The 25,835-nt window shown below is 37.4% G+C and overlaps 1 protein-coding gene across 4 annotated transcripts in view; it reads right to left on the bottom strand.

The window, feature by feature from the left end:
• DNM3 (dynamin 3) overlaps window positions 1-25,835 on the bottom strand; it is a 546,077-nt gene that overhangs the window by 309,612 nt on the left and 210,630 nt on the right. For 3 of the 4 annotated variants that reach the window (XM_073216760.1, XM_073216763.1, XM_073216762.1), the window contains exons 11-14: window positions 25,578-25,664; window positions 20,647-20,717; window positions 9,324-9,375; window positions 8,490-8,519 (exon numbers count right to left, since the gene is read on the bottom strand). In XM_073216760.1, coding sequence (XP_073072861.1) covers window positions 8,490-8,519; window positions 9,324-9,375; window positions 20,647-20,717; window positions 25,578-25,664 — 240 coding nt within the window. The remainder of the gene's footprint in view (window positions 1-8,489; window positions 8,520-9,323; window positions 9,376-20,646; window positions 20,718-25,577; window positions 25,665-25,835) is intronic. The other variant, XM_073216761.1, reaches the window with a different exon arrangement.

Below are 25,835 nucleotides of genomic sequence, written 5' to 3'. Positions count from 1 at the left end.
GTACCAAATGATTTCCCTCATTTGTGGAGTATAACAACAAAGCAAAACTGAAAGAACAAAACAGCCACAGACTAACAGGGTCCAAGAAGGGACTAGCAGTTACTAATGGGGAGGGGCGGGAGAGAGCAGGTGGCAGGGAGGGAGAAGAGGATTGAGGGGTATTATGATTGGCACGCATGGTATGGGGAGGATCATGGGGAAGACAGTGTAACACAGAAAAAGCAAATAGTGACTCTGTGGTATCCTACTGCACTGATGGGCAGTGACTGCAGTGGGGTATGTGGGGGACACAATAATATGGGTGAATGTAATAACCATATTGTTTTTTCATGTGAAACCTTCAGAAGAGTGTATATCAATAATACCTTAATAAAAAAATATTTCTTAGATGCTCCACCCAAAAAAACAAACAAAAAAAAGAAGTGTTAAATGTCTAATTTTCCCCCATGATAAGCCAGTTGTAAGATACAAAGTTTTAAAGAAAATAGATAAATTCTCAGGAAGCAATACCCAACCCCTCCCCCCCAAAATTAATCAAAGTATTATTTTAAAGGCATCATGCAGAAGAATGGGATAGCATTGCTTCATCTCAATAACATAAGGTATTAGTATTTTCTCAAAATGGAATAAAGAAAATACTTTTTAAAGCTTCAATGGTCCAATTTATAAAGTCTTAGCTTATAAACAAAGTGCATCAGTATATTGTATAGCTAACTTCTTGATAGTCTTATTATAATGAACCATTTTAAAAAGACTAAGAAAGAAGAAAAGAAAATTCTACAAGTGGCTAAAGTATAATGTGTTGAAAAGTGTTTCCCAAAATTCATGTCCACCTGGAACCTCAGACTGTGACTTTATTTGGAAATAGCATCTTTGTAGATGTCATTTGTTGAGGTGAGGTCATACCTGATTAGAGTAGGCTCTAAATACAATAACTGGTATCCTTGTAAGGAGGAGAGGACACAGAGGCAGATATCCATAGAAGGAAGAAACCACGTGAAAAAGAGGTAGAGATCAGAGTCAGGTTGTCACAAGTCAAGGAATGCCAGGAACCACCAAAAGCTAAGAGATTATTCCCTAGAGCCTTGACAGGGAGGATGAACCCAAAGACACCATGATTTCAGAGGTGCAGTTCCAGAACTGTAAGGCAAACAGATTGTGTTTTGGCACCCCACTGTTTAAAGCCACCCAGTCTGTAGTACTCTGCTACAGTAGCTCTAGGAAACTGTACATCAAGGAAAATACAGTCTCAGTATTAGTTTATAAACTTAAAGATTTAAATGTCAGGCTAAATGGCGACAAGCAATTTATATTATCCTAACAGGAAAGAAAGACAACTAATAACAATAGATCTTACATTACATGTAAAGAAAATACTACAACTGTTGTGATGCATGCATGGATTGGCATGACAAATACCAACTTGAATTGCATAACTTTGCAATCCAACACATCTAATAAAAATTACACATATTTCTTTACTCATAAGGGACATCTATATGATTATAATGAATATAGACATGAATTATGCATTATGAAATGTATATATTATACTTTGCCACAAATTTTTATTTTTTAATTATTCAGGTATTTCTTTTAAAAAATCACAGGTATCAGTTTAGCATTGATAGAGCATTCATTAAAATTGGTCACCTTGAAGATCAATAGAGAGATGGAACAAAAAATTATTCAATTCTTCTCACTTCTAAGGGGGGAAAAGGCTCAATTAGAAAATAAAAGCAATTGCTTTAATGCTTTTTTTCTTGAAGACTAACACTAATACAAATATATAAGTGTGGATGGCTGGACGTGAGATCACCAAATCTGGTCACCGGAAGTGACAACACCGAATATGAGATCGCTGTAAGTGGCATCATTGTGAGCCTGTGTATATAAGCTGTGCTCAGAAATAAAACTGCATCACTCTTCCTCCACCAGTGGTCAGTAGACCTACTGACCCCGACTTTAGTTTTTGTGTTTTTCTTGTATCTATCCCTGTATTTTTCTTGCATCTCCCATCCACCCCTCTCAGGTTCAGCTGGATTGCAGAGCAGGTCTTAGCATATAAACAACAACAATAATAGCAAGCACTTTATCAACCAGGTTTATTCTAGGTGCCTAACTTGTATTATCTAATATTCACAAAAACTTTATGAAGCAGTCACTATTATCAGCTTATTACAGATTAGAAACTTGAGGAACATGAACTTTAAATAATTTCCTCTTGGTCACACAGTGGCTTCACAGTTCCACCTCCAAAGAGCCATTGCACTACATTACCTTCACTTAGTATAGTCAATAGAATTATTTTTTTTAAAAGAAAGAGGGTGGTGGAGAGGAGAGAAAATCAGAGAATGGATTGGGGGAAAAAATTGTTAATAAAATAAATGACCCACAGGATTGTAATAATGAGGTATTGATTATCTTATATTCCTTTAAGAAGACAACATACCTAAGAAATTTACTATCCAAGTTAAAATTGTTCTGAAGACAAATGCTCAAAAAGTTCCTGTAGCATCACCTCTGATGCATGTCCTCCAGCATCTGTTCTCTGTTCTCTCTTCTTTCAACAACAGGTTGGACTTTCAGGTGAACAGGAGCCCATTCCTACTTCCAGTCCATGTGATCTGACCTAAGCCAATCAGTACTTTCCATTGTCTGGCAACAGTGATTGGTACAGCAATGAGCACATGATCCAAGCCAGTCCAATCAGAATGAATCTCAGAAGTTTTCCTGAAAATCTGGAACACTCATTTACTTCTGCTGGATCCAAACTAGGAAGGAAATCTCCTGAGGGCTTATGCAGTCATACTGCGATCCTTCTATGCTATCAGCCTGTGGAGGCAATCTCACCTACTCCCAATGGGGCTAACAGCAAAGCAGAACCAAAATATGAAAGGAGTTCGTTCATCCAGTTCATGGCTCATCAAACCAGTTTTTCTTGACACTCTTTGAGCCATGGATTAAATAGTACTTAACTCTATCTCTGAAATGTTCAATCATGTAACCTAATTAATGTGCTTTTTCCCAAGGTCATTTAAGTTAGGTGTCTCTGAAATTTACATCTGGAAGAATCCTGATACAGATAATGGTAACAGGAAGTCAGATGAGGGTGAGAGTTAAGAGTGGCAGACCCTGAACGGTGGAATTAGCTAAGTGGAGGAAGGAGGGCTGTGAGGAGGAGCCACTGCTTGTAAGCCCAGGAAGTTGGCAGTCTTTGTTACCAGTTGTAAAATAGCTGATTAAACTCTCACATCTTTGAACACTGGCCTTAGGCCTCAAACTATGTACTTACAGAGGCTGAAGAACTAGAGGCCTTGGTAGGAACATTTCAGGATGTTGGGGTGTGTTGACAACTTTTTGAGACCTGTAGGGGGTCCTAATGAAAAGAGTCTAGTGTTTACTAAAACTAGCTTTCAGAAAGTAGGGAGGGAAGAAACTGTTTTGATAAGAAAAATCTTTTCTGCTTGCAGCCTACAATTTAAGATGGTTGAGAATCCAGTTATGTGGATATTTGCAGGCTTGGAAAAGCCAGATTTCACTATTAGAGAAATAGAAAGCACACTGGTGGGAGACACAGCCCTAACAGTAGCCTGATACCCAGGACCCCCCCCTTGCAAGCCCCTGCTCTGCTCCCTGCCTGATGCAATAGTCTTTCTAGTTGTACTACTGAAGTTGGGTGCAAAGAGCATGTCAGTTGTGACTTCCTGGTCTAGATTCTTACAGCTAAAAGAATGGATCATCAGAACATCTATCCTTCTGGCCTTAAAATATTCAAACCCAGAAAATTTCATCCCTGTTTCTCTTCAGCTACCTACACCTTCCAAAGTCAACAACGTTCATAAATATCTATAGCCACCCTCTGTCATCCCCTCTTCCAGCACCTATTCATTCTTATCCCATTTAACATCTCTGACTTTCAGGTGGCATTCTTTTGTCTCTTAAACTTGGGATACAACATCCCACTCACTGACTTCAACCTCCAAACCTAGTACCTTTTCCCCATAATCCAGGTATACATTTCTCTAATTTCAGTGAAACCCTTGTGCCCTGGCTTGCCCATGTTCTCTCAATTCTCAATCAACATCACCTTTTGCCTTTTCTTCTTCCTAAGAACAAACTCAGATTATATTTTCCTGTTTCTCTTGCAGTTAGGTGAGACCAAATGACTGAGTTCTGGTCAGTGGGATGGAAATGGGAAAGATGTATGCTGTATCCAGGCTGGTCCTGAAACACCTCTGTTACTCAGTCTTCTTTCTCTTACCTATCTGCTACCAGAATGGAGAGGATTTCTAAGTCCATGACTAACCAGGTAGAGTAGGGATGCTTCTGTCTCAATGATTTTCAATGAATTATTGCAGCAGTGTGAATTAAATTGTTATTATGTGAAGCTACTGATTTCTGGAACTGTTTGTTACTTATTCAACCTGTACTAACTAATGCTCTGACCAGTATCAATCAAAACCATTCATACTAAATCATACAATCTTTTATTGCAAACTGCTTATCTTCAGAATTTTAATTCATCTGCTCTCTTAACATAACATGTTTCCTCCCTGGAAAAACCCAAGCTCAGGATATCTACGCCATTGTCTGCTTACCCAGCTTTATACTGCCTTCTAGCTATAGAGTAAAAAAGAAATTCACAAAGTCAAGAGGACTGGTACTACCTCAGGTGGGCCCCAACGCTGCACAGGACCTCCTACCAGTCCACCTGTTTGACAATTTCCTCAATGTTTCTTGAGCTCTTGGAAACATCTAATACTGTTTGACCATTCCCTCCTTGCATTGTTCCCTTCCCTTGGCTCTCATTCTGTTACTCTCCAAGTTTTCAGACCTCTCTTATCATTTCTTAAGTCTCCTTCACACTTCATCATGCTGTCCCAACTCTTCTTTCTCTACTATCCTTAAAATCCCATATTGTCTTCTATGCTATCAGCCTGTGGAGGCAATCTCACCTACTCCCATGGTTTCAACTACCATGTACATATATTGACATCGGTAAAACTTATATCTCCATTCTAGACAAGTCTTGAGCCTCAAACCCCAATGATGGCTCCAATAGGCACAAAAATTGTATCTGAAACTGAAATTACAACCTTCTCCTCCAAAATCTGCTCCTCCTCCATCTGCCCTTCCTTTCTCAGTGGCTCCCCTTAGCCACAGCCTAGCAAAATGATGTAACTCTGCCTCCACTCCACAATTATTTATAACTCTTTCTACCATCTAAGTGTACTTTTAATCTGTGCCTTCTACATACCTCCCTTACCAACATTTGTATTTTCTTAACTGAGTTACTTCAAAAATATCTTGGCTGATTTCCATATCTCTAGTTTTACTCCTCCAAATCATCCTATATGGCTGACACACAGATCTTACCAACATAAAAATCAGATGATATCTCTTCCCTGTGGAAATCTTTCAATGGATCCCTACTGCCTTTGGAACAAATAATTGTCTCTTCTGAACTTAGACACTTTGTCCAGTTTCCCACTGGACATTTTTACCCTAAGTTTCCATAGTAACTGATACTCAACTTATCTACCCTTCCTGAATGTATCCAAGTCTGAGTTCATTATATTTCTCTTTCCATGAAGAACACCACCATCTCACCTATGCCTGAATCAAGTATCTGAACAGCACTGCTGACAACTCCAGCCCTCTCTCCAACATCCAGTTCAACACAAATCCTTTAAATTCCTCCCATTTAATATCTCCTGAATTCATCAGCTTTTCCTCAATTCCAGCACAAATAGCCTAGCCCAGATCACTATAATCTCTTGTCTGCAACCTCCACCTAAACAGTATCCTTTTTCTAATCTTGTCCTCCCTTCAAAACCTTTCTCCACATCATAGGCAGAATAATCTTTCTAAATGTTATAACTGTGATTAAAACTTTATAATGATTTTCCACTGTTTTCAGCACCATAAAACATAGCTTTAATGGCTTAGGTCCTAGTGAGGAAAGAAGAATAAACAAGATAACAAGGCAATAGATAGTAGCAGCACTTTGGGGAGGGAAGATGGCTTTACATTTAATGGTCAGAGCCAGTCTCTTACAAAAGTGACATTTCAGTGCGACCTGAAGGATCAGAAGGATCAGAAGGAGCTAGCCTGGACAAAGGAGGCAGACTTCAATTTGCTTACTTACCATCATCTCCACTGAGCTGTGAGCTCTCTGAAGGCAGGACCTATGATTTATTCATCACTTCGTTCTAAACAACTACCACAGTTTTTGGCACACAAAGGTTTTGAAACATATTTGACGAGCGAAGGGATGAGTGAAGTTTATATTTTGAAGCAGGGCAGCTTTAGACTAATTGTGTGCTCACGTTTTTTTGTACATTTGTTGATATCAACTTGCGGAACTTCTAAGCGTACAAATTTCTAGGCAGACAAAAATGAATGGGACTTAGACTTTAAAGAGGAGTTTTGCTTTCTTTAAAGCCTTCTGAAATATTTAGAAAGGATTCTGCACAGCAATCTCTTAACAACCAGGATCCCTATGAGGATATCAGATTGGGTGACCAACTTGTTAGGCTAGTGCAAGGCCAGCTAGGAGAGCACCAACCGTAAAAGCTGGTCTCAGTTATCAGGAGGGACTCTCAGGCTCCGTGGCTTTGAGTTTCTTAAGAGGCAAAACTGTTTTCATACAAACCCAAATCAACTTCAGATACTCAGATTTGTAAAGAAAATGGTTTCAAGTCATTATGGTTCACTTCTACTAAGCAGGACAAAACAACTAAGGATTCTTTAAAATACACAGTATTGCATTTAATGACTGGATTTGATTCTCGAAAATAAGATATTCAGGTTCATAACCCCTTACTTGCAAAGTGAAAGGCTTTTGGATTTTTTTTTAAACAAATTTGGCAGCAAAACCTGACCTGATATGAAAATATTTATATCTTTTGTTTAATCTATTTACTGTGACTATTCATTTGTTTCACTGTAGAAATATCACATGTTGAATTATAGGGTGCTGCCTCTGACCCCACAGGAATATTGGGAAATAAATGATATATGCAATGTACTTTTTTTCTAAAATTCGAAAAGTTCTGACCATCTCCCCCAAGGATTTTGAATAAGAGATCTGTATTGTATTATAATGCTCACCCAATTCTATTATCTTGAGTTATAAAACTTGCATAATGTGTGAGCTTTGAAGTACTGGGAGAAAATAAAGTCACAGAAGCACAATTAGCATGACTTTAGCATTTGGAAGTTAATATAATTGAAAACTGTTCTGGGTTTCCTCTCAGATCTGATCAGAAGTATGCATGCCATGCCACTATGCTATTGCTTTTCCAGTAAGCATAAACCTCTACGAGCTACAGGTTCAGACAGTGAGGAAAGTTTTATGGATAAATCCTTTACACCACACCCAGCCTTCATCTGGGCATTACAATCTTCAGAATAATTTGCCATAGTTTCTAGTTTCCCCAAGTACTTCGCTGGTATCATTCTATGACTTTTATAATATTCTTACATTGTTTTCCCCCACAAGTTTCAAGAAGCAGTACCTACCTGTTAGGAACAAGGTTTCTACTCTTTACAGGGCACATACCCAGTACCCAGCTGCAAACATCATTATGTATGTTATTTCTGGTTATCACAGTCATCCTGTAGAGATATTTTCTATTCTTCCCATCACACAATTGAGCAAACTCATGATCAATTTGTCCAAGGCCACATGGCTACTAAGTGACAGAACAAAATCTGAACCCAGAAACATCTAGTTCCAAAGTTTGTTTCTTCCATAATACCATGAGGCAAATAACGGCCTGTGTTCAACTTATGCATAGTTGGAATTAAGATTTTAATGCAGTTTTAGCCATGGTAGTGTAATTGTTTTTTTAAAAATGCCTATTCTAGCAATTTGACAGAATCTACAGGCCCATAAAATAAAGATACAAAAATTGGTTTTAAAAGATTCAAGTCTTTTAAAGCCATATTAAATGTCAATCAATATAATTTTGTTTTTTGTTTTATTACTTAAAAAAACACAAATAACTGAAATCACGTAGGTTTATCAGCAAATATATCAAAATTGGATGTTTAATATTCACCCACCTTTTGGAAGTGTCACCTACATTTATTGGAAATGTCAATCAAGGGGAAGAGAAAGGCTTACACCTTATAACAACATAGCGTAAAAGGATAGAGGTGAAGATCATTAATGATTTTAATGATTTTAAGACCCATTAAAATTAGAGAAATTCAAAGCACCCACGGTGTTAAGGATTTATTATTACAGCATTTAGAGTTTACTAGTTCATACCTTTCAATCACAGCAAGTTATTAGCAGTGAAGGGATGAACCCTCTTAAGAGGATTTTTATTTCAATGATAGGATGTTATGGACAAGACAACCTAAGTTTAAAAAAATTAGTAGCAAGCGCTAGTTGAGTTAATCAGTTAAAGACAAACTGTGCCCTTGGGAAGCTAAATGAAAAAGCAACAGTAAAGCTTACAGAACTTAGCTCGTACAATTTGCCTTGAAGGCGGAAGATTGGTTCCCTGAAATAGCAAAGAATTATATGCTTTAGTTCAGAAAAAAGTTTTTAAAATAAAGTCTGTTATTACCTCTTCTCCTTTCAAAACAATGGAAAAATTCTAGAGCAGAGGTTTCAATTTGTTCAATAATTGTACCTCTGAATTTAAAAAAAACTGTAAAGTCATCATTGTTTTGACTTGAAAAGAAATAACAATGCAAATATTCATTATCACATAAAACATAAAAGAAACAGCAAACTGTCAGAGTTAATGCAATCTCTGCAGAGCGCTATTAGTCAAAGACAGCTGGTCAGCTCAAAACACAAAAACTCAAAGATCAGATCTTCTTAAGAATTAACATCTTCATTAACCAACAGGAATTTAGTGTGGCAGCGATTAAATCCAACAACTGCCTTCTTTATGAGCTGTCCCTTCACTGTTAACTAAGCTGTGCAAATGTGTGAACTAGTCAGCAGCACCAGAAAGCTCATGCAACTACTCACCATATTTTAACCTTGAACTCACAGAGTCTATGTTAAATCAATTTAAGGGTAATGTAAGCAAGCAGACACAAGGAGCCAGATTTGAAAAGCAGAGCAAATAGCAGAAAAGTTATTCAAAATAAATCAACAGGGTTAACTGCATAAAATATGAAAAAAAAGCAATTCACACTACAAACAATTTAAAAGCAAAACAAAAACAAAACAAAAGCAGCATTTCCAGCAAAATCTGCACATGATTTTAATCTGCATTAGAAAAAGTCAATCAAGCAATTGAGTTCATATTCTTTGGGGCATGCAGGCAGTGATTCTTTTAAACAATTCCTACCTGATTTCCAATTGTGTTTTTCTTGTGAACCTGACTGCTCCTCTGCTGAGCACTGAGAAAAGCAAAGGAGAACAGCACTGAAGAAACTCATAGGATTGTTTTCTGAACAAGTAACAGGTATTAAAATATATACCAGCTTCATACATCAACATCTGAGGCTCAGACAATATAAAAAATCCAGGTCAGTTTAATTCTAGAAGCAAAACCAACCCAGTGGAACTTCTAGTACCATTTAACAATCACAAACTGAAAATACTATATCGTGGCAAGAATAACAATATGAGTCAATGCAAGCATTTGTTATGTCCTGCAAGTATACAGAATGGTTGTACTAAAAAATTACCATGCTAACATTTATTGAGTTTATGCCATGTTCTGCCTGACAGATATGAGTGTTTTTTATTTGAATTTAACCCTGTGAAGTAGTTACCATTACTCTTCTCATCTTACAGCTAGAGAGACTGAGTCACAGAGAAGCTAAGCAGCTTTTCCAAAATTACTCAGCTAATAAGTGGTGCTACCAAGTAGTTTGAATCTAGATCCCAAACTCTTTGTGATACTACCCAACCTCACTGCTTTGAACTCCATTATATCCTGCAACTCCCATAGTGCATCTCTAGTGTGGACCTATCTCCTCTATTCGAGACTTACATATGCTTTTGACAACTCAGCATCTCCACTTGGGTATCTAAAGGGCATCTCAAATTTAATATGTTAAAACTGGACTCCCTAAAACCTGCTCTATCCACAATCTTCCCTTTCTTACTTAGTGGCAATTCCTTATTTCCATGTGCTTAAGCCAAAATCCCTGATTCCTCTTTCACACTCCATGTCCAATCATCTGCAAATGCTATTGACTCTACTTTTTAAAATGTATTTAACTCAATATCTTTTAACCACTTCTTTGCTACCACCTTGGTCCCAGCCACTATTCTCTCTCTTATTACAACAATGACTTAGTCTCTGGTCTCTGCTTCCATACTTGTCCCTGTAATGGCTATTTTCAACACAAGAGCCATTGCCATCCTTTTAAAAAGGAGATCATATCACTCTGCTCAAAACCTTCTACTGCTATGCAAATACCATTCCACTCTGGGCAAAAGTCAAAGTCCTTATAATGGTCTACAAGGTCCTGCTCAACTGACCCCCTATCCTCTGTCTCAGTAACTCATCTCCCCCTACTCACCAGCTCTTACACTACAGCAATTCCAGGTACATGGGTCTCCTTTCTTTTTTTTCAAGGCCACCAGGCACACCCCCACGTCAAAGCCTTTCTGCTAGCTGTTCCCTCTGCCTACAATATGCTCCCAATGTATCTGCATGGCTCCCAACATCACCTCCTTCAAGTCTTTTCTGTGAGACCTACTGTGACCACCTTATTCAAAATCATATCCTTCCGTTCATCTAGGACTCTCATCCCCTTTATACTGTTTATTTTTCTCCATGGCATTTTTTACCTTCAAACAAACTATTCAGTTTACTGATTTTTTTGTGTTTATTGTCTGTCTCCCTCCATCAAAAAGTAGGTTCCTTGTGAGCAGGAGGTTTTGTCTGTTTCTTCTACATCTCCTCAGTGCCTACAAACTACCTAGCATAGAGTTCATAATTGGCTTCCACAAATTATCTGTTGAGTTAAAAGACCAATGAGGTCGATATCATTAAAACATGAGCACAGAGAAGGTAAGAGACAGCTATGACCGCAACAGCTTAACCCTGGATCCCACATATTTAGGTGCAGTGTTACTTTCTCTATCAAAAGAATGAAGGCATTCTTTTGGTGAATCCATGAGTAAACATCTATCAATATAAGAGAACATGACTCATTTTGGTTATTCTGGGAAGACTAACCATACTGAATCCTCTAGATGTTTCTTTAATAGTTTATTACAGAAGGTCTTTTGGAGATTGACAGAACAGCCTAAAATAGAGGAAAAAACCATCAATCTTTTAAAGCGATGGGATATTATGGTTCAGCAGCACATCACAGATCAACACCACACTTAAAACAGTTTTGTTCAATACAGCAATGTTTTATAAATTCTCGTGATGTGTTTAAGCTGCTTCCCTTCACTCAAACTTGTAAAATACCATTTTCTAAATTCAGCTGAGAGTGGGGAAGAGGTAGGTGGTGAAAGGCCATATTAGATTCTATTACAAAAGATACATTGTATGTATTTTTGGTTTCCAACTTGCTAACTTCAGAGTTTCAGTTTCTTTTTTCTTTCCTTATTTTTTGTTGTAATTTTTTTAGCTTTTTAGTAAATGTTTAATTCCCTTAATCACTATGGAACTCATTTCTTGCCAACTACTACTCTACATAATCCAAATCTACATTTTCAGGTTTTTGTGGTAAGGTAGGGAACAGGGTGACATTTGTGTCTGCCTGTGGCCAGGGGTCCAGTGTGCCCATGCTGCCCTCTGGTTGCCCACCAGCTGTCCACTGTGCCCTGAAGCATGGAGTGTATCTAAAGTACTATTCTTGCTGGGGCTCTGAATCTTTCCCATGCTTTCTTTCCTTTCTTCTAGGAAAAAAATGGAAAAACTACTATTATAATATAATCATATCTTCTTCACGGATATTGTCATGTCTTCTAAGCACCACAATTTTGTTTTAGGGTTTTTTTTTACGGGAAAATATTTTAAAATAAATGATTGATAGTTGTGATAACTTCAAATTATGACAGACCCACAGGTACTTACTTTGGAGTAGGCAAACTATTGCGGACCTTTTAATTATGAATAGTTCCCCTTAAAATCACATAAAAGAAAAGCTAAACATAAAGCAGAAGACATAGATTGTTGATGACCCCTTGTGCTACCTTACTCAAAGGGTATGACCTAAATAGACCTTGGTTTCTTAGCTTTAAAGTGTGTGTGTGTGTGTTTGTGTGTGTATGAGAGAGAGAGAGAGACAGGGATAGGGGTGGGGAACTGCACTAGGTGTTTCTTAGCTTCCTTTTAGATTCAAGATTCCTTGAGATGCAAAGTTACTCTAAGAAACTAATGAGCTACACTAGGTGAAGAGACTTTCCACTGACAGAGTTTTCATCCAAATAATGCATATTGAGGATACATCACTTGTAAGAATATGCAGGAGAAAAAATAGGTTTATTTTATAGGTCAATCTCAAAATCAGTGTTAGAACAAATACTAAATTACCTTTACTTTCCACCTAAAGAATAATCTTTTTGCAATAACTGGTCCCATAAATTCAAAGATAATGTCACTAGTGACATATTTAGATACTTGAAACTACTCTGTAAGTAGCATAATAAAATACAAGCTGCCTGGTTAGGAAATATCTGTTACCATAATTCCTATGTATGCTCTGATAATTGAAAAGAATCTTCATAATGTGAAAGAATTTCATAACACTTATTTTAAAATGTGTTCGTGGAAAACCATGTAAGGACTTGCAAGTTGATTTGAACTTTTGGACACATTTTTGGTCATAGGTACTTAACTGGCTATCTCTGCAATATTGTAAAACATACTATGTATAATGTTTTAATTTGACATCAGTCAAAAATTTTAGGGCACCAACTACCTGCAAGGTACTCTGTGGGAGATATAAACATGAATAAGGTATGGTCCTTGTGATCAGAAGCCTACAATATATGCGGTACAGATAGTGAGAACATACACAAAACATGAATAACAAAATTCTATAAGAATAAATTTGTGACGACATAATAGAAAACCAAAAAAAAAGTGCTTCGATTTCAAATGTGGGTTATAAATACCCTTATCTTATTATGTGTATGAATGTGTTTGTTATTTGCATAAATTCCTTCCACACACTGTGGAAGTGTATAGAAGTCACTGTGGAAGGCTTTGTCAAAACATTATAACATAAAACCAAATGACCTGAGACATGATTTTAAAAGTATATATTCATAAAGAGGTTTAAATTTTTGTAAAAATTAGAGCACAATGGAAGACATTCAAAGAAAAAAGGATCCATGTTACCTATAGCTCAAGAATTTTTAGCATATTCATTTCTATCTTTGTCCATGTACATATACAATAAAAGACTCAAATAACAGGAGAGTGTGCCAAGGGAGTGTGTGACCATTTACCAAATAAATCCTACGCATAGTAATTGCCCTGAGTGTTCAGAGACAAGAAAGATTAGTTTGGTCTGATGTGATCTGAGATTTTCACAGAAAACCTGAAGAAAGGTAAAATTTTAATAGAGGAAGACAACCAATTGCATTCCAAGAGAATGGAGCAGTATTAGTAAAGCCAGGAGGTAGCAAAATGAGGCATGTAGGAAAGTTGTAGAAAGTAAAACTATTATGGAAAAATTATATACTCATAGCCTCAGGTTTGTAAATGACTTTAAAAGCCACCTAGTATAATAACTGTATGTTGGGGTCAATTATGGAGAATTTGGCTATTACACTAGAGACAGCAAAAATCATTCAAAGTTTCTAACCCATCAAATGGCATGATCAAAGCAGTGTTTTAGTCAAAATTACCTCTCTGAAATGGGCAATGTTGACTCTGAAACAGGGAAGCCAGGAAGCAGCCAGCCTAGACCCCCTCTCTCTGACTGCTGGAATCCTGCCCAGCCTTCAAAGTCCAGTCAAGTACCATTTATGTATTTTGCTTTCTTAGAGACCTCCAGCTATCTCTCCTACCCATGAACTCCCAAAGCTTTTGGGCTGTACCTGTATATAAACAGGGTTGTGTTATGAGCAGGTCTCTAACTCTCCTCTGACAATGTCTGTGTCCTTGCTGGCTGATGGTGTGTTGCATTAATCTTGAAATTTCTCCCTCTTTCACCACTGACATTACCTACTGCAGTGTTCATTGCAGTTTCTTTAGAAATATTTATGGAATTGTATTTGATACAAAGGTTATTTACAACCAGATTTTTAATGTTTATCTACAACAGGGAATTTAGATAATTCAAAAAAGTATTCCATAGACATGTGCTGTGGCAAGAGCGGTACATTTAGGGATCCAGAAGTAGCCAGTCGGTTGGAGCATCAAGTCAGGGGCAGCATAGAGAGGAATAGTGACAACAGAATAGGATGAATAGGTAAGCAGAAGAGATCTACAGGGCCTTGGAAACCATACTAAGGAGTTCAGATTTTATTCTGAAAGTAATAGGGAATCCTAGAAGGAATATCACAAGAGGCTGACAGACTGCTGTAGTAACCCAAGCAATTAGCAATGATGGTAGAAAGAAATAGGCAAATATAAAAAATATTATGGAGGCAGAATCAAATGGACATGGTAAAGACAGAGGGAAACAAAGATGAGGGAACAAGGAATAAAGAATGACAATCAGGTTTCTAGTTTGAGCAAGTGGGAGTGACCATCCACAGACAGTGGGAACAATGGAGGAGGCATAAATGATAAAACAGATAATGAGTTTAATTTGGAAACACTGGGTTGAGAGGTCTCCCTAGGCTATACAACTACACTTGTCCAAGTAAATGTTCAAACAGACATGCAGCTGAATATAGTGCACAGCCCAGGATAAACCTCTGGAATGGAGATCTACATTGACTGTCATCAGATAAATCTGGTAACTGAAAGCATTGTAGGGGTCATACCAGTCAGAGACAGTGCAGCAAGTGAGAAAAGAAGAGGGTTTACAGAAAAATACTGATAAAAACCAGAGAATAAAGAGCCGCACAGTAAAACTGAGGAGTGTCTTGAGCAGAAAGAGGAAAATCAGAGACAGTGGAGGGTTATTGAAGCAAAAGGACAGATCTCAACAAGGGGTGGCCAATGGCGTCAAATGAAGGACTCAGAATTGTCCACTGGATTAACTGTTTTGTCTTTGCCAAAAGCTCTCTCTATTCAATTGGCTGAAAAGTGAGAGAACTGAAAAAGAAGAAAAGGCTTCAGACTCTAAGTCAGCCCAAAGAATCAAGGAAATAGAGTCCCTCAGAGATGCAGATTCCATGGCAAATGTCAGGGTGTGCCTCTGCCTCTACCACTATGCTTAGTTTGTAGAGAAGACCTGGAATTGAAAGAAAGTTCAGTAATAACTGTGATGGAGAAAATACCAGCAAAATGGCAACATACAACTAAAGCAGTGGGAGGGACAGGTCCATTTTTCATAGGTTTGTGAGGGAGCATTTAAAGAACTGACTGTTAGCAGCAGCCAACAGTTACTCCCATTTTCTTTTCTAGCAGCCACCACTACAGGTCACCACTAAGCCATCAGTCAAGTACAGGCTACTAATGAGGGACCCAGAGCAATCGGCTGGATTCACCACACTCAGAAATAGCCTGTCTGATACAGTAGCTGGGAGCCAGATGTGGCTATTTAAATTAAAATTTTAATTAATTAAAATTAATTTTCATCTCATTTTCTCTTTTTATTAGCCACATTTTGGCTACTCAATAGTTACAAAAAGCTAGTGGCTACTGTATTGGATAGCACAGATTACTAAATATTTCCATCATTTCAGAACATTCTTTTAGACAGCACTGCTCTGGAGTAAGGAAGCTCTTGTAGAATGTTCTTTTAATTACCCCAAGAAGATTATGAACACTTGCTGAGAGTCCTATGAGTACAACTTATCACATGTAGGCCTGGTTCCATTCAATCAGACTGAAGCCAAAGGGAGAGGAAAACCACATGATGTCGATTCCCCCTGCAGGATCTTCGGTGAAGTCTCAAGCTGAATATGCATGAAATCCCTACAGAACTCAGGGGCCTATAAAAGAAGGATGACTCATCTCCTAAGATTCATTTTAAAGATGAAGATGAAGTTCAAAATAACAGATTTGAGAATGAAAGCGGAAAGTGAAAGGCTGCTTGGTTTTAATGGTGATGGGAACATTGGAATTTATCACTTATTTGAACAGGTGACACTCATGTTGTCCTTGCAAGTCACTCAACCCTGTTTCCACTTGATAACAGTCCTAGTAAGCACCAGAGCATTTCATTCCTAAATTTGCATTTGAGTTAAAAGAAGGATCTTGTTAATCTAATACCTAATTTGGATTCCACAAGAAAGAAAACATTCTCATGTCAGAATAGGAAGCACTATTATAATAGAATATGATTACATATTTAGGGAAAAATAACAGAAGAATGTAAGAGGAAAGACCAAGGTAGCTCTGGAATTTGGTGCCAAGGTTCACATATACTGTCTTTAGTAAAACAGCAATAGAGGCATTCCAGAGGATCAGGAAAGAGATATAATGAATGTTACAACCCATAGAATTTTCATGGTGCTCATATAACAAGACCAAAATCTGCACACTCTATTGTTTCAACTGTGAGAAAACAGGTGCTGAGACCTACTCAGCACACTGAAAAACAAGCTTTGTCTGCTGCTTGTGGCACAGAGATATTACCCGAATGATCTGTATCTAGAGCCATTTTTCTCTTAAATCAATGGACTGCATAAATCTTAGTCACTCAGAAGGCAACTTGTGTCCATGGAATAAATGGAGAAGAGCACAATAATTCGAAATTTCATTTCCCAAGACTACAAGCTTGCCTTCCTATTTAAACACTAGAATTACTTAGAGAAGTGAATGAAGGAAAAATTAGACCAACTCTTGTTTTCTTAAACATCAAAAACTACTTATACTGCATAAAAAAAAGAATGTTGAGTTGTTTTCCTTTCAGCAGGGAAATATGACAGATTAAAATCCTGAAGTCATAAGGAAAATTTGGCATTTTCTTCTGGAACACTGGACTTTTAGGTTCAGAAACCAACTAGTTTATGGTTGAAAGATCAAGCTTTCAGAAATCAGGAAATTCCAAAGTAAGCCTACAGCAGTGCTTGCTTGGATACATTACACATGGTACATATTTTACAGCCCATGTTTAACAAATAGCTGAGAGATGGAAAAAAAAGTTCCATAACACAGCAGAATAAATTTCTATAGCAGAAAGAATTTTGAGATGTTCTGAATGCTACTCTGAGACTTCATATTCCATTAATCTAATTTTAGCAGTTTGTTTTCCTTTTAAAATTTTTTTAGAAAAAGTCATCCCAGTAGAAAAAAATACATGTGTAAAATACTATGTATACCACCACCATATAAATCTGAGAGGTACTCCTTTCCCCTCTTTTGGCAACTCTCTAAAAATCTCATGACACAAATGCTCATTTCCCCAAACTTCAGACCTTAATTTTCTATCTTTGGAACTTAAAAATACTTACATAATTGTCTTCAAATATGGCTTAACTTCTCTTCCTTGATGGAAACAGCACTCCTGCCAACTTTAAAATTTATAGCTACAACCATATTTTTTTAATTTTTAAAAAGCACAAGAAATACCACAACCTCTCAAAGTGATTTTGAAATGAACATTTCTTCATCTTCATAATTATCCCATGTCACACTGAAATGTACTCCAACTCAGGATACAAATGGAAGGAACATTTACCTCTGAGTCTCTGTGCAAAATATTACATTTGGAGATAATAATAGCAACTAAAAAGCACTGTAGTGGCAATCATACTCCAGTTATTATAAATTTCATAACAAAGTGAACCAGTATATCTGGTAATCAAATTCCTCTATGTGTCTGTGTGAGTGTGTATGTATGGCACTTTCTCACTTTTACAGACTACACAACAGTTTTCAAAAGCACTTTCACATTAACTTCATTAGTCTGATCTTCTGACAACCCTGAAAGGTATGTAAGACAAATTATTTATCATTTCATTTGGTAGAGCAGAAAAATGGAGATACAGAAGAGCTAAGGGACTTCCTAAGCCCAAACCTCATCAGTGGCAAATCCTGGGAAAATAACCCACTCTGCTGCCTTGCAGACCAGCCCTTTAAAAGAAAGTTAGATATGTAATTTATATTATATGAAAAATATGCAGAATTGCTGGGTTTCTAAAGCAGTTTGAACAATGCTTCTTTTTTCTCCCCCAACATCTAGAGGTTCATAGTACATCTCACTGCTGGAAAAACGGGGGCAGTCACCTAGATTACAGAGAGACCACACCTCAGGGCTGAGCCTGAAAGTATTTACATTTGCAAAATCACATGCCTTTGAAAATCTAGTTGATAGAATGCTGTGGCCCAAAAGCTTCTGAGGTAGAAACTATTGAAGTTCACTGGGGAAAATTATTCTTGCCACTTATCTTTAAAAATAAATGAAAGGGTAATCTGGGAGAAAAAATGTTTCAAGAATATAGGGGTGAAATTTAAATGGCAGCACTGGTTACAAAACATGTTCAAACCTTGCTTGAATCTTTCCAAACCGATATGATTTTTCCTACGTTTTGTCCTTGAGTTGAGATACCACAACAGGGTAGGGTTGCAGCTTCCTTTACACACTTTTAAGTTATGGTGTCAGGTTTACATCTATGCCTGCTACATTTTTATAAAAAGCGAACTGGCATTTGTAACCAATAAAAATCAGCATTAAAGGCAGCATTCCTGTTATTTCAAATGATTCAAGGATTTGTTTTTCTTTTAAATTCCTCAAGGAGCAAGTGAAGTAAATGGAGAATGTGTCGGTTTAAATTTTTACATGTGTTCCTCCATATTTTTCAATCATTAAGCAAGCTCCTAAAAGACAAAAACAATTCTTTTTTCTTTTTCTTTTATTTTTCCCCCCTAGCAACTAGAGTAGAGCTTGGCACAGGCCACATGGAGTTCACTGACTGTGCTGGAAACCAAACAGAAATTCCCAGGTCCTCCTTTCCAGGCCTAGAGATGGAAGGCATATCAGAGTCTAGGCTCCTCCCCTCTTGATTTTCTAGGACATGAGTGGTACACATGGTGAGGGCCACGCGGGTGAGAAGAGAAGCATCAGGTCTGTGTGAAATGCCTGTGAAGAAAATACCTCTCTAGAATCTGGGATGGGCAGTGTGGCTAAAAAGACAACTGACCAAAGGAACATATTCATCGCTGCATTCTAACAACTTTACACATAGGTCACAGACAGAAAATAGTTGAGAAAAATTAATCTACCACACTATAGTAATAACACTGGATGCAAAATACATGCACCCCATTGGTTAAGGCATCACAGCTACAGCCAACTTCAGAGTCAATTTTCTGTTGGATAATTGGGCCTTTCCTCCCTAAAACAAGCCAGTGCTTAGTTTAGATCACATGATCGCATATCTGTTTCTTCCAAGTTACTGCAAATTAACTAGTTAGTTTTACTTTTTTGTGTTTGATTTACTTGTCCCTGTTCTTGAATACATCGTTCAAGAAATAGTACATAGGTCCCTTTTTGTATTACATAGAATAATTTTATATACAGTTGATCCTTGAACAATGTGGGGGTTAAGGGTACCAATCCCCAACACAGTTGAAAATCTGCATATAACTTTTGATTCCTCAAAAACTTAACTAATAATAACCTACTAATAATAACTTTTGATTCCTCAAAAACTTAACTAATAATAACCTAGTCAGAGAACTAACTCATAAACAGTCAGTGAACACATATTTTGTATGCTATATAATATGATATACTGTATTCTTATAATAAAGTAAGCTAGAGGAAATATATTTTCAAATTGTCACAAATCTCTGAAAATTTTTCCAATATGTATATTGGAAAAATTGACAAAGATCTGTGTATAAGTGGACCTGTGTAGATCAAATCTATGCTGTTCAAAGGTCAACCATACTTTAGTTGGAACCACTACATGCCACAAATATATCTTAGAGTAAGAATCAAAATTCCTTAAAAGCTAACAAAAACTGGTTCCACTAAAGTAGAGGAAAAAAAATGGTGAGTTCAGGGTCTTGAAAACATTACATGATGAATAACTAAGCATAAGGTCTATATGACAATATTTGTGAACATAGCAATAGAACATTAGAATATAACAGAATACACGTATGATAGAATACCAATACATGGACAAGCTTCTGTCAAATATATACAGTTTATAGAAAAGAGCATGTTCATCCAAAACATTACATTTAAGCTCACAAAGGACAGTTTTTTAAAAAAATTGGCTTCTATATTCTGATTTAAGGATGTTAAACTAGTTTATATCCTGTGAACTGCACTTGCTATCTCAAATTTATGTGACAAATTGTTGCCAAACATATTTTAAATGTTCATGCGTTACTGCTTATCTATGGGAGTTCGAGTACAAACTACAGATCATCCAAAAACAATGAGTATTTGAGATACACATGACTTCACATGCTGGACAATAAAGGAGCCAACTGTTTATCAAGAGAACACGGCCCCATGGCCATGAAGTTCAGACCTCCTAAGTGGTCAACTCATTGTTAATCCTGACACAGGATGTACCATCAAAAGGTGGTGGGGTTGCAGTTGAAATTCATAATGTGCATTTTAGACAAACCAGCAGGAGGAATGCATGTGACAATCAAGTGTTTCACGTACTTTGCAAAGCCAATGAAATCTTCGTGGTTGGTGTTGATGTAGGAAACTTGGATGTCTATCAATAGAAGTACCTATAGTCAAACAGAAACACTTCAGTGAAAATTCATCTTAAATATTCTCAACAGTAAACTCTGTAATCACCTACAAATTATTTATCTTCATTTAATTGTTAGAAGGATGCTTCAATTAGAATAAAAAATTGCATTAATTTTTTCATTAGACTTTCATAATTTTTACTTGCAATTTAGATATTAAAAGCCTACGTGAAAAGTCTGAGACCACATGAAGACAATTGCATTGTACTTTAGAGGCATGTATTCTTTGTCAATTCAACACAGAACCTATAATTATTCTATTCCTCTAATACGTAGGCATAATGTTCAAAAGAAGTCACACGTGTAGAGCACATGTAGCAAGAAGCCCAGTGAGGGGCTACTCAGAGCCTACTCCTGTGAACACCATATATTTGCCACAAAATAGCAATATCATCTCTTGTTTTCCTCTCCTCTTCTATTACTAAGGCTCCTGTATACAAGCAGAAGCATCTCATCAACCAACTCAAAAAGACAATATACAAATAAACAGAAAGCCTCTTTGAAATCAATGGGCTTCATCACCAAAGAAAAACTTAAGTCAGGTCTCTAAGATGCCCACCTCCATGGAACCTTCCTTGCCCATTCTATCTAAATTAGCACTCTTAACTTCTTATTCTGTTACTCTGCCTCTGTGTCACTAGCTGACACAGTAAGTTTTTACATATTCAGTGTAAACAGCACCTTACACTGCATCCACTGCTCTTTCTACCTGCAGTGCCTAGAATATCATATGCATTTAATCATGATTTCTCAGGGAAAGCACTGAATGGATGTTCCAATAAACATGAAAATGTTCTAATCAAAAGATACTGATAAACTCCATGTCTGAGACTGGGAAGGTTCCTCTGTAGAAAATGTTCGTCAATGGGAGATAAAGAGACTTAGAACAAGAGGGAAGAGCAGCAACCAGAATCCAGAAGAGTTTTACTCAAAACTGAGTTCTCCTTCCTAAATTTCCTCTTGTTCTCCCAGCTGTAACCCTCGTCTTTCTAGACTTTTTGATGGGGAAAAATACTTAAGAATCCCTGCTTCTATACCCACAGTGCTCTGAGCTTTGCCTCTGCTGAGTGACTTTGTGATGACCGCAGTGTTTCCGCACTGCCTCCTTCTTGGAAGGTGACTCCTGAGTGCACCAGAGCATTCAGGGCAACAGTTCCCTGACACAGTCTCTGTAATGCTCCCCAGTGGGAGCTTCCTCAAGAACGCCTTCCCTGACCCTCATCCCACACCCTCACCCAAGACTAGGCTGAATCATAGTCCATATATCATAATTATATTTTATATGTATTATATCCTACACTTCTTATTTGCAGTGTTTACCACAAATTTAAATAATTATTTGTACATACTTTGATGTTTTACTTTTCTGCAGACTGTAAGCTCCATGAAAGCACAGATTATGTTTGACTCATTCACCATTTTATCCCCAGAACCTAGCCTGATGAATATAGTGAGTGGCCATTAAATACTTGGGGCTGTAAATTTTATAACTATCTACCAGCTTCGAAGAACAGTTTGCTTTAAAAGGAGCAATTCTTTCCCTCATAGTTAGTAAATAGCCACTTACTATTGTTTCCAACTCACTACCCAATGCTATGAGCTCTGAGGCTTTGCTCTCTGGCTAGTCTTAGTTGGTCATCAAACCAAATCTTGCTTTAAGACTCAAGGGGAACTGTCAAAAAGGAGTAAATGGATCACTCCAAACCCATCCCACTACCAAGCATAAAACAAAGGCACAGGTGTATTGGGTCAATAATACCATACTTGCATGAAGAAGTTTAATATAATCAGATACAGTTTTGTTTCTTCTCTAATAAAGAAAACTAAAGAGTTAAAAGAAGTGATCATTGTTAGATTATCTGTGGTATTGCTCTATTCTCTGTACAATAAAGCCAGATTGTGTTAAATGTTACACTCCCAAGGCTATTTGGCCAGGAGTTTGTATCAATAAACCATAACACGCAAGCACAAATAAATTATTGCTACCATAAAGAGCAAATTATCTACATAATTCTCACCACTGCTAAAGGTTGTCATGAATATCTTGGGCATTCACACACATTAACTTGGACTGCAGTATAGGAAAAAAGTAGAAAAAAAAATTCCTGGAAACTGGGAGTCTGTGTTCATCCTAGGAAAAGAGCCAGGTCACATGTGGGGGACGACAAGGAAAATCATACATTTTTTTCTTATTTCTTTACTTTCTCAGGGTTTCTCACTGCCTTTTTCACCCAGAAATTGAACATTTAGTTGAAGAACAGTAAAGCCACCTCTGATAGCAGTAATCACCCACAAACTCAACCACTTTAACATCCAATTACCTATATAGAAGTACCTGGTATAATAGCAGGTGTATGCAGATATTCAAAAAACTTTTGTTTCAGTAAAAAGTTCACAGATTTATGGCTTTCCATAATTTTTATTTTGAAGAACCTCCCCCATCTCCGAACAGAGCTTCCAGAACAGAGTTTAGTAATAATACCATTTCAAAAAAACTGAAGAACATCTCAAAACAGTTCTGGTACACAGACCTGAGGAAATGGTCCCTCTCTGACTACTACATCAAAAGCACCACATAGCCCACAATAGCACAGACCTCTGAACACAAACATGAAATCTATGCAAACTGGCATGATCACATGACCAAAACACACATGCCTACTGTGCCACACAAACCCATGGTAGAGACGGCAAGCAGCAGGCTCTGCAGGCAATTGATTAACTATCATACTAGGCCACCAGAGATGGTCATGTAGAAGGCAGATACCCTCCCATCCCTTACCTCCCACTTGGGGAATGAATTAATCACTACATTAGAAGATGATTTCCTTTGAGGTAAAACAAAGGCAATTCTTTCTCACACCTACTCTGTGTCATAGCTCTCAAGGAACAACAACAAAAAACAACTAACATTAATGAAGAACTAAAAGCTGTATTTGTATTACTCATTTCATCCCCACACAATGCTTTTGACTTAGCTACCATTCTTACCCCACTTTAAGGGGAGGAAACTGAGGTATAAAAATGTCCAGTACTTGTTCACTTACATAGAATGCACATGGAAGAACTTGGATGCAAATTCAGGCAGTCTGACCCTAGAGCCCACAATCTAATGACGATGCCTAATTCGAGTGTGTTACTTTAGTAAAACAAAAACTGAGAAACATGAAACATGAATAACTAACCATCAATTTAGATATGAACACAAAGATAATTAAAGTAATTGTACCACTTTACTTTTCCTCATTGTTGTTTTTATATAGGATCCTCACAAGTTAAGTAAGACATATTATCATTTGAATTTTATAGAATAAAGACATTAAATTAAAACAGTCATCTGATTTACTTAAGGTTAGGAGTATATTTGATACTAGCCCATGGTTTTTTTCATCCAGTGGCAGCCATGACAGATGTGTGTGGGGACTTCTGGCCTTTGGGGTTATATCTGGCCCTAGGCTTGATTTCACTGGCTCATGAGTAAACATTGATTTGATTATCTCCACTAGGTCACAAAGTCTATTTTCTCCATCTTTACTTATAGCTATCCAAGATTGTGGAAAGTAGGAAATAATGGCTAATTAACTTTCAAAGACAAGGATAAAAAGTAGTAGCTAGGAACCCCACAGCTCAGGCAGACAGCAGGTTGTTACTGGAGTTATTCACAAATGCCCCAGCTTGCAGGCCCTCCATTCTTCTCTCTTCACCTTCTTCCACCCACCCGAGCCCTGCATACACCCTCTGTTGCACATTGCATAGGTCTCTCTCCCTGTGGTTTGTCTCTCACTTTCTCTTTTATTTGGCCTTCTTCCTTTTCCCTAGTTCTCTCTCCTCCATCCCAATTCACCTGAGAACCACAAAATCTGGGGTTTCTAACTGCGAGTGGGCTTCAGAGATTGTATAGAAGACCATAGATGAAATCCTAGTGTTGCACATAAGAAAACAAGTCCTGAGAAATGATCTGCACAAGAGCATGCTGTTACCTTGTGCAGAACACACGGTCTGAGTCGTGTCCTTGCTGTGCTGTCACCCTCTCAGGTGTAGCCTGGAACTGAAGAGCATCTGAAAACCTATGTGTTTCCCATTCTTTCTTATGTCTTATTAATAAGAAGAAAAAATATCCACCCAAATTTAAGAAGTTTTTATTTTCATGTAGTCTTTAATTTTTTTAAATAAATTATCTTCACTTGCAAATAATCTTTCCAATTCACCAAACTAGGTAGGATTACAAGACAATTTCAAGGTCATTCCTTACAAATCATAAACATTTACAAAATATATAAATGTTTAAATGTTTAAAAGAGCTGTTCTAAAACTTTTTTTCCCTAATCATAGATTCTATGAACAAGCTTATGAATAGCTTTGTCTATTCTCCTCAGGAAAAAAAAAAAACACTGAACACTTTAAATAACATTTTAGGAATTTATGAATATCCTGGAGCCCATATGTAGGCCCATTAAAAGTTAAGAACCTCTGTCTTAAAGAAAAAATGTGGTATGTTCTGGATTAGTGATTTTTAAAGAGGGGTATGTACATGCTAGGGGTGCACATGGTGATCCATGGCATGCGGCGGAGGAAAACAAATAATGGAGTCCTACTACTGCTTTTCAAATTCCATCCTCCTAAAGTCTTAATATTTTTAACATACACAAGGTATTAGCAACACACATATAAAATCCATAAGTAAGTAAAAATAAACATATGTGGTTGTGTTCCCAGCTACTTTTCCCATTCAGGGTCACACTGAGTCTTGGAAACTGCCCGACAGCCTCGGGGAGACCTTCGCTTCCCACAGGACCCTGCCCACAGGGAGGAGGGGGCCGGGGGACCTCTCCTCACCTGGTCCTTTGTCTTCCCCTCTCGCTCGCGAATGTGGTTAGCAACAATCCTCTCTGTTTCCTCACAGAGTCTGGGGAAGTTGGACAACTGTCAAGAAAAAGAGATCTGAATGTTAACTTCAGAAGTTGTATCACAAAAAAATAAGCAGACATAAATCATGTTATCTTACAGAAGATACGCTTTTTTAAAATCTGGAAGCAAAAATGAAATATCCTTAAGAGGTATGGCAGAGTGACAGAAGAGGCTCCACAAACTATA

The sequence above is a fragment of the Manis javanica genome, chromosome 11, assembly GCF_040802235.1.
Source record: "Manis javanica isolate MJ-LG chromosome 11, MJ_LKY, whole genome shotgun sequence".
NCBI classification, from domain to species: Eukaryota; Metazoa; Chordata; class Mammalia; order Pholidota; family Manidae; genus Manis; species Manis javanica.
The sequence above is the reverse complement of the archived record's forward strand: the minus strand, read 5'-3'. Positions and strand labels throughout refer to the sequence as shown.